This window comes from Ascidia mentula, chromosome 4 (genome assembly GCF_947561715.1).
Source record: "Ascidia mentula chromosome 4, kaAscMent1.1, whole genome shotgun sequence".
NCBI classification, from domain to species: Eukaryota; Metazoa; Chordata; class Ascidiacea; order Phlebobranchia; family Ascidiidae; genus Ascidia; species Ascidia mentula.
Genome location: NC_138569.1, coordinates 435,214 through 452,983, shown reverse-complemented (window position 1 = coordinate 452,983; position 17,770 = coordinate 435,214). Strand labels below are relative to the sequence as shown.

The following is a 17,770-nucleotide window of genomic DNA, read 5'->3' as shown; positions in this document are numbered from 1 at the left end:
AGGAAACAACGCGTTGTCATAGAACAATTTATCGTTCAGGTGCCGAACCACAATTGTTGGCTGAATTGCCCGGTTGACTTATTGTTGATTAGATTAATTATTTTTTTATTTTTCCCATCCATGATCAACTTTCCACATTTTTCAGGGTGTGGGCCACCACCGGATTTGACAAACGGAGACTATACGGTCACAAACGACCCCGATTTCAAGGTCAATGCTACTATTACATACAACTGTAACAACGGCTTCTTGAAATCCGGTACAGATGACTCTAACACCTGCACGGCTGCTGGCACGTGGGAACACCAAACTGTCACGCTGGTCAGCTGTATGTCTGGTTAGTGTGAAGTGGTATATATAGACCAACAAAATATGTCTGCGCCAAAATTGGATTATTGCAGTTCCTTCTGACTTTGATACTTTGGGCTTGTATTTATGATGTCACTGTTTGTTTAAGATAAGCTCTTCACACTTATAGGATGAAAGTCGAATGTTCTGTGTACATTTTTCAGCCTTTTACCACCGAAAATTGAAACCATATTTTCTTCTAAGCTAAATTCCTGTACATATTTGATGGAAACTTGAACGTGGATGGTTGCAGTAGTAAGGAGCAAGAATTGACGCTAATAGCGCCGTTCTCACAGGGTGGAGCTGTGAATGAAACCAATTTTCCCAACTTCTTCCGCGAACTGGACTTGGCCACTAGGTAATTTACATACAAGTAGGCTATCTAATGAAATAATAATATTTGTTCATATTTCTAATGCGAATTGCAGGACATTACAATGAATATAAGTTACGTATTATCAAACATTTGTCAAGTTACAAAACCAAATTGTAACAATATCCTATGTATAATCCGTTTGAGTGTTTTTCATCCTTGTTGTGAAACAGCCTCGGAGATTGGCTTTCTTCAGCTGCAAATTCTCAATACGCCATTCACCAACATTCAGGAGGTTGCCCCACGAATGCCAGTCTTGACCCGGTTTATATTGAGTTAGAATTCGGAATAATGGACTACGCATCTGCCGTAAGTTTTTAAAATTAAATTATAGCAACATAAACAGATTGAACTTTTCTGGTGATTTTAGTTTATTTGCAATACACTGCTTTGTAAATTCGTCACGGCATATTTTATATCTTTCATAATATTTTGGGTTAGAGGATATTGCGGTGGCTTTGCCAAGTTTCGTGAATTAAGTTGTTTTTATTGAAGTAAACTCTATCTACCCTGTGCCCAGATTGCCGCTACGCAATATCAATGCCAAACCTTTAACCTTCCGGGGATGTTGAACTGTGCCGTCACACACCACTATGCTCTTGGTACAAATGATAGTGACGTCAATGTGATTCTCCTCATAGCTGAAGATGTTTCCACACTTCTTAATATTTTTAAAAGTAAGCAACGTCATTTCGTAAAACTAAGGTTGTCATATTCCAACAAAACCAGTGTCGTTGCTGGAAATTATAACGGTAATTTTGTATTTCTAAAAGCACAACTTCATTACATTTTTCTACTTAATATTGACTATTTTACTTATTTTTCCTTTGTTAAGCGATTGCCTATACGACGATTGATACGCAAAGACCATTATGGAACGCTGAGTTCTTTACCATGACGTTGGTACCATCGGCAGATGGCAGATTCGCCAGCAACAGCGATTGTGAGTTGAATTCCGCAGAGATCACCAGCAGTAATAACTCCAATCTTCATAAACAATGTTAACAAATCCTTGGGTCGTGTTTTTTCCAAACCAGGGAGAAAATGTAATGACGCGCTCCATTGCAGAGGTCTCGGAGGCCAAATATAATTTTGCAAACCGGCTTAAGGGTCAAGAGTGCCAACCAACAAAATAGAGTAGAAACCGTAACGATTTGTGTTCATCCTAATAATGGCGGCCGTCTTCCAATCTACAAATTAATAATGGCTCACAATGACGTAACAATCGCAAAATTGACACCACAAAAGGCCAATCTATATTTAAGCCTTGTATTGAGCTTAAGCTATCTTTAGGTGAGGAAATGTATCATATTGATACGTCGCCCTGTGCATACAGCATGTCTGAGACCTCCACGTTAAAGACGTTTAAGTTTATTTTTTTTACAGACCTCTCTCAAATTGCCTGCGGTGTAGGCATGACGTCATGTGACCGGTTCCTTGGTTCTGTTGCTGATTTCACTGACACACAAATCATTGACATGATCACCAATTTCAATTTCAACTAGATTGTGCTGTTCAGTGTAGTGGCAACAAAATGACATTGGCTGAAGAAATTTATGTTTTGAATTACAACCAACGAAAAAATACTTAAATCTTGAGGTCTTATGTGTGTTTTGTGTTCAAACGTATTTATCCGGATATCATTCAATAAATCTTATGCACAATGATCACGTGAACTCATAAACAGGCGGGATAATAAAATTTATAAGTTTCTCTGCAAGTATGGAGGGGAATACCCTGTAAATACATACAACAGAGAGTGCCCATTCCGTGATATGTCAAATCTATCATAGAAGAGGAGGGCACAGAATTAGAAGTATTAAATAATGGTTTGAATAAGGTAACTTTATTGAGAAACCAACCACAAGTTTGCTTTGTACCCTTGGAATATACACAATTGTATTGACGTCATCGGACAACAATGGGTCGGATTCAGAATTACAGCAACAACAGCATAATATTGACGTAATGTACAGAACATGTGGCATCAGGATGAGAACAACCAGTATTGAGGATAATTTCATCCCCGTTTATAATTTCTTGTTAAAATTTGACCTGTTATGAGAGTTTCACTTTTACTAAAATTTTGGTGCCCGATGCAAGCGGAAAGTGAAAAATAAAGTAAAGAAGATTTCCGCAGTTTTGCTGCCGAAAAATGCGTTTGTTTAGGCCGAAGACTAAATGCGAGGACAATACTTGTTAATAACTCAACAGAAATTGTGTTAGTTGTGGACCTCAAGGATACAAAACGTTACGGTAACAAAACATTTTACACAAACCGCGTTCAAATTTCAGTGTGAGTCGACTGTACAAGTTCCGGTTCCGCAACACAAAACTTTTAGTGAAAACAACAAATACCAAAACTGCTCGTCACGCTCACGGACACCATCTGCCGGCAAAAGTTTTTCCCAGTGGTAATTGTTGTCCTACTCTGGTACTGACGTCATGGCGAGCGATTCCCTCGGTTGACCTTGCCCCCCCACTTCCGGGCGCAGCAAAGTGAAGCAACGCTGTCGAAATAATATTCATTATGACGTAATTATAAAAACAGCACTATAACAATGTGCAAAAAAAAAAATTTCACACAAAAATTAACAAAGCTGCTTTGGTATCGCAAAAAATCCATATATTATAAGTCCGTCTTTGTGTGGTTACAATCTATACACAAGCTGACAAAATTACCCCACCTGCTGGGGAGACCCGATCTCGTTGAGATACCGGTAAAGAGCGTAAGAGGGTATGATTAGGATTGATGAAAGCGTGATCATCCAACCGAGAACTGTTGACCAATCAGGATACTTGTAACTCCCCATCTCAATGTTGCTCGTGAAAATCACGCTCATCACGATCATAAACTGCGGCAATCACGAACGTCATGTGACTAAAGAGCTTCCTTACATCATGACATGATTATTTGTGATATTTATGAGCAGGCTGCGTTGCATGAGAAAAAACACAACAATGAATATTGAAAGCTATATTATGACGTTTACAGAGACACAAACATTTGTCATTGTTGCGTTATAAAGGCTGGTAAAACTTTGTTAACATGATGTAATTTCACGCTTCGCTAGTTCTCTCCAGCCCTACCCGAAGTAATGCAGAAAGACGAAAGGTCAGAGGATAATTTGTGCCAAAATTATCTTACAGTGAAAGGTTAAGTCAGTGATTACGGAAGGGAAGAGGGATTGATGTTGTGCGTGTCTTTATACGTTCGAACCTTGCTGACAGCTGATTGATTGTTACGTATGAGGCGTTAAGGAATTGCACAGTGGGAATTCCAAGTTAGGTTTAAAATAAATTCTGCGGATTGAAAGGGGAAGATTGTACGAGAGTTGTAAAAACTACGTTGTTCAGCACCCAACCAATGGAAAAGTTACCACAAGGTTGAAATTTCTACCCCTGCTAATTTAAAAGCTGGTTTAGCTCCACAGTCACCAGCTGCACTGATGTGACCTCAACGGTACAAATAGTTCGCACTGCTACTGTATGCAACTCTATGACTATGCAAAATGGTTAATGCTCATACGGGGTATTCAGGATTAGTGGCATTTTGACATGTAACCTTTTTTTTTATTATTTTGTAATGTTTTAAGATGAAGATATAAAAACCATTCAATTTCTGCAGAACGGTTTTCACTTTTAGATAAAACATTATTGATAGACGATTAACGAACATACGGTATTTGCGTTCAGCTTGAAAGGTCACACTTCACTGATTCAACCAAATACCAAGAAACCATTTTAACCAGAATTTTTTACCCCCTTAACAAGAGTAGCACAACATTTTAAACCAGTTTCAGCATAGGGGCAGTCCCGACAAACTTACCCCAAGGAATAGAGGACTAATATATTTCCAGCAGAGGCGCCAGTAAATTCCCGGACCGAATCCCAGCATTGCTTTTATGTCTCCGCTCAAACGGTCGATACCTGGTTTTTGTGACAACAAAATAACAAAACTTATTACGTGGCGGGAGTACCGTATTGTCATAAGTGCTATATGGCATCGTGGATGATAACTAACGAGCCAAAATGAAAGATTGGAAATTGGAACAAACACTTTACACCAGGGGCCACCAAACTACGTTCCGGGGGTCAAATCCACCAAACGATAAAAGGTGTTTACACCACACTGTGATTTTAAATTACGATTTTATTTAACAAATCACCACATGTTAAGCAATTCTGTTGTTTAGATCTTGTTTGTTTGGCACTGAAAGTAAGAAGCATTGCTTTTAAATCTCCTGCACCAGGAAACCATGTAGGCATAAATTATCCTACATTGAACGTGCTTTCGGCCCCCATTACTACCAGCATGTATATGTGTCCCTTAGTTAAAAAAGTTGGTTGACTCCTGGAGTGCATTAAGAGCGAAATGGACTGCGCCAAACTTGGTATTCACAAAAGCACTGACCATAAAACCAGCTGACAGAAATCGCCTCCATCAGAACCACAGTCATGATGGCAGGTCCAGTTGCGTAAACTTCAAGCAGAGTAATAAGATAAGCTCCCCCGTATGTTGTGGTAGATAAAGCGAGAAGAAAACTGATGCAAAGAAACACGAAGACGAACTTTTCCCGATGTTTTCCGATCGTGTTCGGAAACTCATCGGAAAATCCGGTGATCACAGCCTCAAGCCCGCCAAACTAAAAATATTATATCGATTTATATCTGAACCCATTGTCACGTGAGGTGCTACAATGTGCGATGAAGCGTGTCAAAATACAATAGACAAACAAAAAGTTAATGAGTTTAGACATTTTTACCAGGTAACAGCAGTTGAACGACCCGTCAACAACACTTGGAATTTATCCACCTCCTTTCACTCGGTCACGCTTCAGCGGATAACACGGTTTAATATTTGCTGCACGCTCGCTTGTGGCAAATCATAACAACAAACTTCAAAGGCCCAGAGTTGGAAACATGTTAGCGTTTTTTTTGCAGGGACTTTTGTACAGAGCAGAGCTCCAGCTGCATACAGGGCCACTGTTTCGACATAATCGACCTTATCAGCCAAACAGCCATGCAATTTTGTGGGGACCATGTTGTCGCACGCTGGTCACTAGTCTGGTCGTCAGACTCCATGTCTCAAATCATTCATGTACGCAAAGGAATCAAAATATATTTAAAATAAAACAGTGGCCCTGCATGCAGCGCAGCAAAAATAAAAATAAATATGATTAGAATTATTTTAACCATCCGTACCGAACTATCGAGACCCAGGGTGATGATCATGAGGAAGAACAATATAGAGAAAATAACGGAGCCGTTGAAAGTGGTCAGAGCTTGTCCGTAGACCACGAAGAGTAAACCAAGCCCTATAAAAACAATTTAAATTATCTTATCACAATAATTGTGATATTTTCCAATAAACAGACTCTGTTAAAACTTCCCTGTGACGTCATTATGGATAGATTTACAAGGCGACCTTTACACAATGTCAATGGGAAAGCAGGAAGTAATGAACATGATTTTGAGGTTAATTCAACCTAGATTTCGCCAGGCAGGATGGCTGTGATCTTCTCGTGGAACTATTTGGCAAGTTTCACTCATGCGAGGAAATTGTTTGGACAACTGACAACCAGGAAGTTATCAAACACAGCCACAAAATCTCCCAAACCGCCACAATTTACAACGATTTAAAGAGGTTTATATTTTTGAACTTACATATATACCGTTACACTACATCCTCAATATAAAATAAATTTACTAAAAAAACAAAATCCTTGTTTCTAAGGCTGTGTTTAGTGTAATGGAAAATAACGTAACCTATGCAGAACCGTACCTGGGGTGGTTACGTCTTCAATCTTTTCTTTGTGGAGAATATGTGCCATATATCCCAAGACGGAAAAGACTACAAATCCCGCCATGAAACTGGTCAGACAGTTCACCACACTCGTAATAAACGCATCTCTGTGACGTTACAGTTGTTGTTGTTGTTACGTAACAGTTAAAGCAGAATAAAAACACAGTTTAACCTGTAGCAATTGTTGTTGAAGCGATTGTAACTTGAAAGTGCAATTAAAGTTCCAAATCCGGGCCCCAATGAAAAAAATACCTGAAAACAAATATTTTATTAGTTTGAAGATCAACGAATTTGTTTAATTGGACTTAACTGACAAAGCAGCAAAATGACAGGCAACATTTTTCCATGCATGATTCAAGCAGAATGAGCGACCATGTTTTTTATGTATGGGGCTTACTTGAGTCGCCGCTTCCAGCCAAACTGAAGGCACCAGAAGTTGACCCCACTTCGGGCGGAGATAAAATTCTATTCCTTTCGAAGCCCCAGGCAGCATCGCACCCCTTATAAGAAGAATGAACAAGACAAGATACGGGAATGTCGCTGTCACCCAAACTGCCTGAAACACAAAAAAAGTTACAAAAAAATCCAAAATATATGTAACACTTCTTGTTAGTGGGAAAGGTACTTGTATTAAGTTGAACGTAATGTTGCGTTTCAACGTTTGCTTGTGCAAGATCATCTTGCCCGCGTCATACATTAGGGGATTCACCTTTCCAGATGACCTCACTCCCTTCCACAAACAGAAATATAGGGCGATGTAAACGAAGAAGAGACATACGACCAGTTGCCACCTGGGTGGGCCAAAGTCGCCAATACCAGTTGATTTGTCCATCTCCAAAACATGTCGCCTATTGTGAAAAACATTTTGTTTTTTTTTCAACATTGACCCACAATCGAATAAATACGAGGAAGTCAGGAAATTAACTGGAAGATTTTCTTGGGTCGTTTGCAATAATATCCAGACACTATGTAGCAACTACAAAATTAAGTAATGCTTGTTTTTTTACGGTTAGATATTTTGGGATGAATGCTGGAAAGTGGAGACTGCCCCCATGGTTATAAACACGAAAAACATAGTGCTGATAGATTTTGTGATGTATAAGTGTTATAACATGTGCGACGCAAGTGCTATCATTCGTTTCGAAAAGCCCGAGAACCACTGATCTACCTCATAATATATGCTCCACAAAACCCAGGCCAAATTAATGGAAAGTTGATTGGTACCTAGTTTGGTACCCAACATATCGACGATTGACCGAAAGGTACCACAAAGTGGAAATCTGTGTGCCTGCTAGTCTACCAGCTAGCACAGTGCCACATCAACAGCTGCACTGATGAGACCTTACAGGTCGAAACAGTGCGTGTACACCCTGTCTGCAGCTCTCAATTATTATGGCTCTTTTGCGCATATAATGGAAAGTTAGTCCATTTGTATTTGTCGAAATAAGAAGGATAGCAGTTTGGAACTTTTGTCTTACTGCCATACGCTACTGTCAATATCAAGTAACTTACTCAAAGAATTGGTGGGCTGGAGATTCCGACGTGTTACTCCATGATTGGTTGTGTGCCGCGGAGTCAATCTGGTCGAGGCAGTGTTCATTATTCCACGTGTGGTTGCAGTGTGCCCATGGTAGCTCGTACGAGAATGAACTGAAAATTAAAATAACTTCACCACCAACGCTAATAATTTTTTAACAATGTACGATAAAAATGAATCTGTCCAAAGGGGCATATAAATTGAAGCATTCACATTAATTTCCCCAATTGTCGGAAAATGGGTTAACAATGACAAGTTTGCATCATTTTGACACAAAAATATGATGATTTTTGCATTCTGCAAAACAACAGTTTGGGAACGTGACTAAAGGGCTATCTCCACACAGGTCAGTTTACGTCTTGTGGTTTTTCAATCCGCCAAAACAGACAATATCTAAACACGGCTTGTATATATATATAACTAAACAGTGTGGGATGCCCCACGCATTTCAGGCTTATTTAAATAAACACGATTTTAACAATCTTATTTTCACGCAGCTAAGATGGGATAAACCGATGTACCTAATTACTCAGCTAAGCTAGGAGTGGCGTCAGCTGTAAGGTCACGTGAATAATCCTAACGAGTCGGTTCCTAATCCGCATGAACACGGACTCGTTTGCAGGCACAAAAGATCGCTTGTAAGCAGAAAATCCAGGCTCAGAAGTCATTACAGAAAAATGCAAACTTTGGGTAAAAATTCAAAAGCGTCGCCGACGCGAAGAAACTTGTAGTTTAGTTTCCATAAAACCACATGTTTGGATTCCATGGCTACAAAGGATCGGTTGCTTATGGCGTACTATACCTTGATTAGTTTATCACTAAGGTACCAAGGTGTTTAAATAGAATGTAATCGCTCAGTCACAGGTTGAAAAGCACTAACATACTTCAGTGATAAATATAATCAATGCATATATATCCACAACATGCGACCTTTAGTGGTTGGATATACAATACAGTAAAACACTTGACGCCTAAACAAATACATGTTGCTGACGGCCTAACAACTGATATGTTTTCAACATATTTCCAAACAATACCTGTACAGGTAGTACACGGCCCAAGCTATGATGGTGTTGTAATAACTCGAAACGTAGAGGGCGATTAGACAGATTGAAAAGCCGACACCTAAACACAATAAGGCATTGTAACAATTCTCAAATAATATTTTATTTATACAATAACAATCATTCAAAGGTATTTACAAATATTTATGGAGCCAATAATATTAATGGTGTAGATGGTCACTGTTTCGACATACAAGGTCTCATCAGTGCAAGTACAGCTCACAGTATATGTATATAGTCGTTTGTCAAAGTTGATTTTGCGAAGAGAAAATCGAACCAACATTGTTGTCTCCTGCAAAGTACGTGGTCGATTTCACCTCAATCCAGCGACCAACCTTTAAAAATGGGGCATATCTTCCTCCAGATTGAGATGCACCCGCTCCTGTGGTACTGACCCAACACCAACTCCAAGTAGAATAAGGGGATTCCCCCAAAGACAATCATGAGGAAGTAGGGGATGAGGAAAGCTCCTGTGATGACGTAAGGACGGGGTTATAATGGGAGAGATATGGAAGGGATTCGGCAGAGGATTGTGGGTAACATAAAACCTAATGTGAGAATTATCTTAAGCCCTTGGCGTGCCTACGGGGTTTGGGAGGTATTTCTTTTTTTGGAATTTAACCAGAATTATGCGGTCGGCAGTGCTACTGCATTCTTGTGGTCGTCTGTTAAACTTCGAGGTCCACAAGGGACACATTCCAAATTCGGCATTGGTTTAAAAATGTCATGCGCCAAAGTTTAATTAACAATGTTAGATATATTTTCCCAGTGTCGTCTTTAATTCTGTGTTGTTTCAGATCAAAAAATGTTAAATCTTCTTTGCTTCATTCCCTGAAAACTGTCACACAAATGTTTGGCACATGTCAGATAACAAACATGGCACGAACAAATGTTTGGCACATGTCAGATAACAAACATGGCACGAACAAATGTTTGGCACATGTCAGATAACAAACATAGCACGAACAAATGTTTGGCACATGTCAGATAACAAACATGGCACGAACAAATGTTTGGCACATGTCAGATAACAAACATGGCACGAACAACCGATTGAGGTGTGTTAACAAAATGCATGTGGATAGTTTTTCGTACAAAAATCGCTTTTTGTTGAATTTGGTTGAAATATAGTTTAAGGGTTAAATTGGATTCATCCTGCATTAATTTAAATCCGATTTTTCTCAAATAAAACACGTTTATGCGAAACGGAGTGCGAGAATTCCTATGGTATTCCACATTTGTATCGAACGAGGTAGGCTAAATCACGTGACCCGTTTTCTGTGATATTAAAAACCGCGATAAAAATTGCTGCAAGGAAAGGTTAAACCAGTGTGACTATACAACCATGGTTTTGTTCAACCCAATCAACTAGCTTCCCTGTTTCGTTAAATTTGTTTTTAATTTAGTTTAAAATTATTCGCCTTGTTCGTCAAATGTTTCTGTGAAAACGAAAAATATCTTCATCGACCAGAAATTTATCATCCAAAAGATCGCTTTAATAAAAACAACTCAAAGGAACCGCGTAAGGTTTCAGTGACGTCACATACCAGCCATTGTGACACCACACACCAGTCATTGTGACGTCACACCACGCACTAAAACGCACCTCCTCCATTCCTAAAGCAAATATACGGGAAACGCCAGACGTTGCCGAGATCGACGGCGAACCCGATCACAGACAACAGGAACTCAAACTTATGTCCCCATCTCTCCCGGTTCCCCCCAACATTTTCGTCTGTTGCTGATTCGTGAACCGCACATTCCTCTAAATACATCCGCGCTTTGCTTTCTTCAACTCCATTTCCATTCGCGTCGCAAGCTAGAAATGCTTTTTTGTCCTCGTCGTCTGTTTTTTCGTTTACACGGGGATCCGTCATATTCTATTGGTGCTGGTTATGGGTACAAACTACAGCAGTCCGACCCACTTTCTATTCTATTTGAATAAGTTCTGGAAACAAAAACTTATCACATCAAACATTTTGCTTTGAAGTTTCGTAAAATAAAACCGTTGATCGCTGACTCAACAAACGAAAAGAATACAAACAACAACACGTGGACACAAATGTCAATCAGACATCAGCCTATACTCTTGCTAGGTGGTTCTGACCGATAGGATCTATTTGAATAAGCAGAGAAACTGTAAACGCGAAATTAATTTTTCTGTGAAATATTTAATAAAAGAACACGCCTAATCGTTAACCACCCTTCGTCAGTAATCGCGGATATAACCCATTGATTTATAAAACCGGGTCTTTGAAACGTTTGCATGATTCCGCCGCCATGTTGCATCTTTCTCAAGTAAAAAGTTTGTTTCAAAACACCTCCAGCACACATAAGGTCATGGTTTAAGTAAATATTTGTGAGGTACAGCGAGATCTTCGCCTCGTGTAATGTTTTTGTTTATCAACCAACAAACCTGGTTTCAATTGACAGAAACGACAAGTTGAACAAATAATTCAAAACACATTTAACAATTTCCTCTATGACCTTGTATTTTAAGTTAGCTCTTTTCATGATGATACAAAACGACAGATCGCGATTAACGCTTTTTCAGGAATGCGCTTATGGTCTAGTTATGCAGGTAAATTCTACATTATCTCAGTTGCCTTCGGTTTGCTCAAATGTCACTGAAACACGTCTACAAGGGCCACGAGTTTACAAAAACATACTTCGAAGCAATAGCCAGGCGGCCAACACCAAGCATTACAATATATAGGCTACTGACTGTACACTGAGACATTCTCACGCCCAACAGCACTTGTTACTTCCAAGCAACACTGGGTATGCTACGACCCAAACAGCACTTGTTACTTCCAAGCAACACTGGGTAGGCAACGACAAAGCGCTTTTCGAAGAACACAGGTTCAAACTCCCACCACTGCACTTGCTTTCCGTCATTCAGGATTGTCTGAAACTTGATGCTTGGGACCAGTCCCTCTACTCCAGGCTACATAATTTGCAAATCTCAGTAAGCAGACAGATAGCAGATCATCTACCTACAAAGCCTCGAGCATTGTGGGTCGTTGTTTTCTCACAACCCAATTATTGCTGGCGGTTTGGGCGCAAAATGCAGCTGTAGGCGTCTTTTGACGTCACAGGTACTTCTCTATGACGCGAGAATAGTTTCTGTTACGTCAGGTTAAACGCAAGGGGCAAAAACAAGTTCTTTAAATTCATTTCATATTAAATAGTAAAAGTTTTTGTTGTTAGACATTGCAAAACGATTTGCGGCTGAGCACAAAATCAGGTCACACAAACTACTGTTTTCATTATCAACCTTCTCATTTGCCCCAAAAAGGGTATAATGAAATTCCATTTAAAACTATTGGCACAAAACTGATTACTCTCTACAAATAAAAATGCTGGCTGAGATTTTACCTCACTAAAACACCAATTGTTTTAACTGTTACGTATACCAATGGCCTATTGTTACGAACAAAGGCGCTCTTACAGCAATCTTGCCTCGGTTAATGAATAATCACTAAACAAACAACAGTAAAGATTACGGCGATGGCTTTAACCCCGCCAGAATGAGAGGGAAGAGCTTCGAATAAAAAGCTTGTTCGCAAAAACCAGGAACCACAGGAATCTAAACAACAGCGCAGGGCGCAAGTTGCTAACTATAGCCGACAAAGAAAGTTTATAACATGTAGCGGTTTATGGATAATCTCCTGTATGGCTGTCACCAGTTATTCGGCCACCAAAGAAGTTGCCTTTGATCTAGATAAGAGGATTCATTTTATTGGATTCTCATCTTTCTTTGGCTTGTGAAACCAAATTAAAGTGGATTTTGTCAATTATATTTTCGAATGTTTTTAAAGGAAAACCAAATGCAATATAAAATATTCTCACAAAATCAGAGACGCGTTGTAACCAGTGCTGGGTTTACAAATTCCTTCTTTTAAGCATTTCGAAATAATCAAAATCGGGTGCAAGTTGTAATACCATGAAAAGGATTCAATTCGTGATTTGTTCGTGATCACAAAATGGCGACTTTGTCGTTACAAAATAACCTTTACATCACTGCAAACGACTTTCCGCACCCAATAGTAAATAGTATGAGTTTGTTGTTTTAAAGCGAGTTCTTCGACACGTGGTTTGTAACATGAACTCTACCAGCCGTCATGGGGAATGATTATTGTTGCTATTACACACCAAGCATTTATTTCGATTTTTATTCGTTTTATGATTGTTTTGTTGAAGCACGACCTTCAAATAATTTTACAATAAATCTTTATAAACTTTATTTAAAAAAAAAGCAAAATACAAATTCTGTTATTGACTGTTTTGTTAATCTGAAACGAAAAATTAATTGGCATCAATTTTGCATATTGTATTTCTGGCGCAATCAACCGTATACTTTTTATTTGCCGACGGTTCGCCCGCTATTTAATTAGGGCTCCATCTGGGTTGCGTGTTTTCAACGCCAAGAACTTGCGTTGTTTTGCCAAAATTAAAAACTACTCATCCCTGCGAAACGTCGTAAGCCCCAGTAAGCGGCGAACCAAGCCTAGGTTAAAGATTACGTCAGTTATCCTCGTTTAATTCAAGTTTTGCCCAAACTATGAAAACATTTTTTAAACAATCATATACCTCCTCCATTACGGAAGCAAATATAGGGGAATCTCCAAACGTTGCCTAAATCCACGGCAAATCCAATGACCGAAAGCAAAAACTCGAGCTTCCTTCCCCACTGTTCTCGTTCTAGACTTTTGCTTCCATCTTTCGGAAACATTCGCCTCTGTTTGTCCTCAGGCACCTTCAAAACACGTTCTGTAATTTTACAAACAGATTGATGGAGACGCTACAACCAGCGAAGTGACAGTTTACAAAATATTGTGAAATGTTTTTGACTTAGCGTGTCAACTTATATGCGCACACCAAACTAGTTTTAGTAAAAAATGCGTTGCGACCGCACCCTTGTAAGAACTTTAACTTTATGAGTAAATCCACGCCATTACCGCAATTGCTGGGGTGGGAAGTCATGATAGCTAACGATCTACATACCAGTGACAATCCGTAGTTGCTTGAGAGGGCTGGAACGCTGTCGTTCGTCATCGCGCTCTCTTTGCGATATTTATTGAAACCTTGGGGTAATGTAAAGTACCTGAATTACTGCAAGACTTTTAGTAATGCATGAATTCACCATTTATTCTGGTGATATAAGATATTACGTTTCCATGGTAACACTTCTAGATTTAAACATGACGTTATAAACGTTTTATTGATTGAAACATTTCTGTGCCTCAAAGCACAGCCTGTAGATAGACGCAGCTTGCCCTTAGCTTGATAACAGCGAGCCCATCCAAATACTGTTATAATCGTATGGTTCCAATGCAAGTAAAAACTATAGGAGGAAAATCCAAAACAATTTCTTACCCATTTCGCCGGTCTGGCTGCTTCGTTTTCTTCCTGGAATTGAAGTTTTTACGGCGTCGACGATCGCGCTCTGCGGTAAATTGTATCCTGATACACGGCGCTGTGGTGCGTTCCCAACACCGTTCAACAACTTGCTGTCATCAGCATTCGTAGCCCCGTTCGAATTCGTCGTCGAATTTGTTTCATTGTTTCGCGTTTCCAGATGACCGGGAGCGCTTATTAAACTTGCTTTTCTCGAATTTTTCCGCGATTCTGAATCAAAGCGATCCCAATTGTCCCGACCGAGCTTCGCGCTTTGCTGATTGTTGCTTGACATTCTCAATCGATAACCGTCCACAAAAAGGCGTCTGGAAAGCGTTCGAACCGCTACTGATGTGACGTCATAATAAGGTTATGTAACTTCAATTGTATTTATTTTGTATCCTGGCAAACCTGGTTTGAAGATCACGAGATTCGTCGATTAATCAAAATATTTTTTTGGATTGCTGAGAAAATGTGCTCCTGGAAAACGATAATAAATAAAAATAATATTTCTGTTACGAAAACTCTTTTTCTTCTAGTTAATGTAAATGCTTGTATTCACTTGAAAGTTTACAATTCTTTCCATATCTACCAATGGCAAATACGTGTACTGGACATTTGCGTTTACATTGTAGTAAAAACGAGGTTTGAAACGCTCTCTGTCACTACAAACAGAAGTATGTGTTACATCACACTTCCTATTATACGTCACAAGGCGCAGTTCAAATAAGGCGACCATTGTTATTTCATAAGGACAGGTTCCAAAACTAAATAATCTAGTGATGCGTAAAAGGACTGTGAACCCATAGATTCAAACTTATTGTACTTCACGGCAATGCCAACGACCCACTAATTATTGATCTATCGAAACGATTTCTTCCTATATTAACATTTTTGATCGGCAGAAGGCTGTCCTAACTTATAATTACCGCCATTGTTTTTAAATTGTTACGCGACGTCCTCGGAAACTACGCACAGTTTGAACTACAGCTGTAATCACTCAGGAATTCGCTCAAGTATAACCACGAAGCTTTAATGTGCAAACCTTTGTCTGGTTTAAATAAAATGTCTGTAAATGTTAGAAGGTCGCAGCCCACAGTGAATAATACAAGAGTTCAGCGTAAACCACAAATACCGACGATTTATCCGCTGCGCGAAACAATGCGTATGTGTGTTTTGGACAGGCCAAGTCAAGTGGTTATGACATACAAAGCCTTTGTGATCGCATAATACAAAGAAATGTCCTCGTTCGAGGCCTGCTGGTGACAGATATTGGATATTTAGTGCAACTAAAACAACGCCTCCTATGTCGTATAGAGATACGTGCTCTTCCCATTTCAAACCTTGCAAAATTCACTCCAAACGTCACTTCAATTGTGGCAATTACGATATGAACACAGAACTGTCCAACGCAAATTAAATAAGAATAACATACCAGGTTTTGATATTCCATTGATACATAACTGATACATATCACGTCTGCAAATAACACCAAAGCCCCCAAAAGACTACTTTCACCACGTGCCAACGTAACCATATCATGGGAAAGTTTGCCTACCTCAGCACTCATTACTTACGTACAAGTTGCAGCATGCTTGGTTTAAGCCGACTTAGAAGTATCAAATTTCCAAAATGACCTTTTCAACTACTTTCAGCTGGTCTTCCTCGGCGAAAGTTTACAAGCTTAGTGTACCAACCATCAGCACTGGTAAACCTTCGTTCTGTCAGTCCCTACGGCCTAGATGGCGTCACGGTGAATTGAGGGGGTGGCTAAGGGCCGTTGCAACTTGTCGAGAGGTTTTTGTAAACTGGGGCGCTCTTTTAACATGTTGTCCTTCACTCTACAGCGGAAGGCTTTTCTAAACAATTGAGCGTAAACGCTATGCAAATAGTCCTGTGCCACACAAAATGAGTGATGTCGTTTCCTGGAAAAACTATTGATAAACCAACTGAAACGTTTATTTCACATACGAAAGACTAAATGTTGCTTAGCATAATGTGCATATATCTAAAACTTCCTTTCCGATTGTGAAATGAAAGCTTTTAAGAGTCCCACTTTTATTCGGTGCACAACATTCAACAATGCCATACCTCTTGAACTAAAACATACAAATGAATTTCATGGAAACGCACTGTGACTTGCCTAAAAGTCGCCGCGCTCTGTAGGTACATTGTGATGTCACAATTCAAACAATTTGAACAATGCATCATCGCAGGTGAGGTAAGCAAAAGTGTTTGTTGAGAAAGTTGGTGCAAAAGTATAATGGGTTTGCAAAAAGTGACCAACATCTAAAAACAAAAGATTTCCAAGTTTGCAAAGGATTGTGCAGGCTTTACTTGACAGGGAATTTACATTCTTGAACACTCGTTCGAACAGAAAAAGCCAAATCCATTACACCCAAATTACCAACACAGGATGTTTTACTGCGGTCTGTGGTTTTATTTGACTGTTTGTGGTTCGATCATTGGTTACGGTGCCAATGATGTAGAAATCTGTTGCTAATACGACCTATACAAATGCATTGTTAGCAAACAAGAACACGTTGAACATTTCGTCCAATCATTCTATTTGAACAGGAAATTATCCTGTTTTATCAAAACATGCTTTTTCTAATAAACTGCTTTTGGACACATTGTGAATTGAAACTACGTAATGATGTAATACAATAAATATAAATTTTGCAACCCAACTAATGCTTCGTTTAAATGTTGGGTCGTCGTTACTTTGAGGGCGAATTTGATTTTTATCACAAATCACGTTACCTTCAGCTTTTCAGATGTGTAAAAACAGGTCAACATTTTTCGGGCTTGTCGTTACAGCATTTTGTTAGGCCGGGTCCACACTCACGCTTTGCGCCGGCGGATTCTTTGTTTGTTTCATTATACGCCGGCGAGCGGGCGGACGCTCGGGACAATGAAACAAACAAAGAATCCGCCGGCGCAAAGCGTGAGTGCGGACCCGGCCTTAGGTTTGAATGTGACACCGCTTGGTAAAAGTTTTGCTTGAATTGACCGAAAAAAAAAACAATAAAATAATAGTACGCTTTTGTTACAGAACCACTGTAAATTAATGAAGCCTTGTAAATTTACGGAAGAACGTTTGTAAACAATTTCTAATTGCATTTTATTTTGTCTTTGTCACAAAAAATATTTTACAAAAAGATGCAAAATTTACCGGATTTACCACCAAAGACGGATGAGCGCAAATCCTAAATCCTACAACAGAAACAACTACTGTCATT

The 17,770-nt window shown here is 39.3% G+C and overlaps 2 protein-coding genes across 5 annotated transcripts; one reads left to right on the top strand and one right to left on the bottom strand.

Moving 5' to 3' along the window:
• The first annotated feature begins 289 nt into the window (after positions 1–289).
• LOC145899816 (uncharacterized) lies at positions 290–2,416 on the top strand. The gene is made up of 6 exons (XM_082988734.1): positions 290–337; positions 553–706; positions 895–1,030; positions 1,242–1,398; positions 1,557–1,664; positions 2,108–2,416. The coding sequence occupies exons 1-6, from the start codon at positions 331–333 to the stop codon at positions 2,224–2,226; spliced, it is 681 nt and encodes a 226-aa protein (XP_082844860.1). The 5' UTR covers positions 290–330; the 3' UTR covers positions 2,227–2,416.
• A 193-nt stretch (positions 2,417–2,609) lies between these two features.
• On the bottom strand, positions 2,610–16,358 carry LOC145899815 (sodium-dependent serotonin transporter-like). 4 transcript variants are annotated; one of them, XM_082988732.1, is made up of 17 exons: positions 16,106–16,358; positions 14,940–15,008; positions 14,508–14,876; positions 14,136–14,215; positions 13,722–13,887; positions 9,464–9,598; positions 9,102–9,189; positions 8,040–8,177; positions 7,237–7,375; positions 6,925–7,083; positions 6,700–6,779; positions 6,507–6,634; positions 5,927–6,039; positions 5,136–5,367; positions 4,551–4,651; positions 3,409–3,576; positions 2,610–3,231 (listed from the first exon to the last, which is right to left on the bottom strand). In XM_082988732.1, the coding sequence occupies exons 3-17, from the start codon at positions 14,821–14,823 to the stop codon at positions 3,148–3,150; spliced, it is 2,127 nt and encodes a 708-aa protein (XP_082844858.1). In that variant the 5' UTR covers positions 14,824–14,876; positions 14,940–15,008; positions 16,106–16,358; the 3' UTR covers positions 2,610–3,147. The 4 variants fall into 4 exon arrangements, with proteins under 4 accessions (XP_082844858.1, XP_082844856.1, XP_082844857.1 ...); XM_082988730.1 differs by having other exon boundaries at positions 14,508–15,008; positions 15,964–16,358; XM_082988731.1 differs by having other exon boundaries at positions 14,508–15,008.
• Positions 16,359–17,770: the final 1,412 nt, after the last annotated feature.

Coding starts and splice junctions, on each gene's coding strand:
- LOC145899816 (XM_082988734.1), top strand. Junction 1,031..1,241: donor TAATGGACTACGCATCTGCC/GTAAGTTTTTAA, acceptor CCCTGTGCCCAG/ATTGCCGCTACGCAATATCA. Junction 1,399..1,556: donor ACTTCTTAATATTTTTAAAA/GTAAGCAACGTC, acceptor TCCTTTGTTAAG/CGATTGCCTATACGACGATT.
- LOC145899815 (XM_082988730.1), bottom strand. CDS start 14,823: ATGTCAAGCAACAATCAGCAAAGCGCGAAGCTCGGTCGGGACAATTGG. Junction 9,599..13,721: donor TTGCTTCCGTAATGGAGGAG/GTATATGATTGT, acceptor ACGTCATCACAG/GAGCTTTCCTCATCCCCTAC. Junction 5,368..5,926: donor CCCTGGGTCTCGATAGTTCG/GTACGGATGGTT, acceptor TAATATTTTTAG/TTTGGCGGGCTTGAGGCTGT.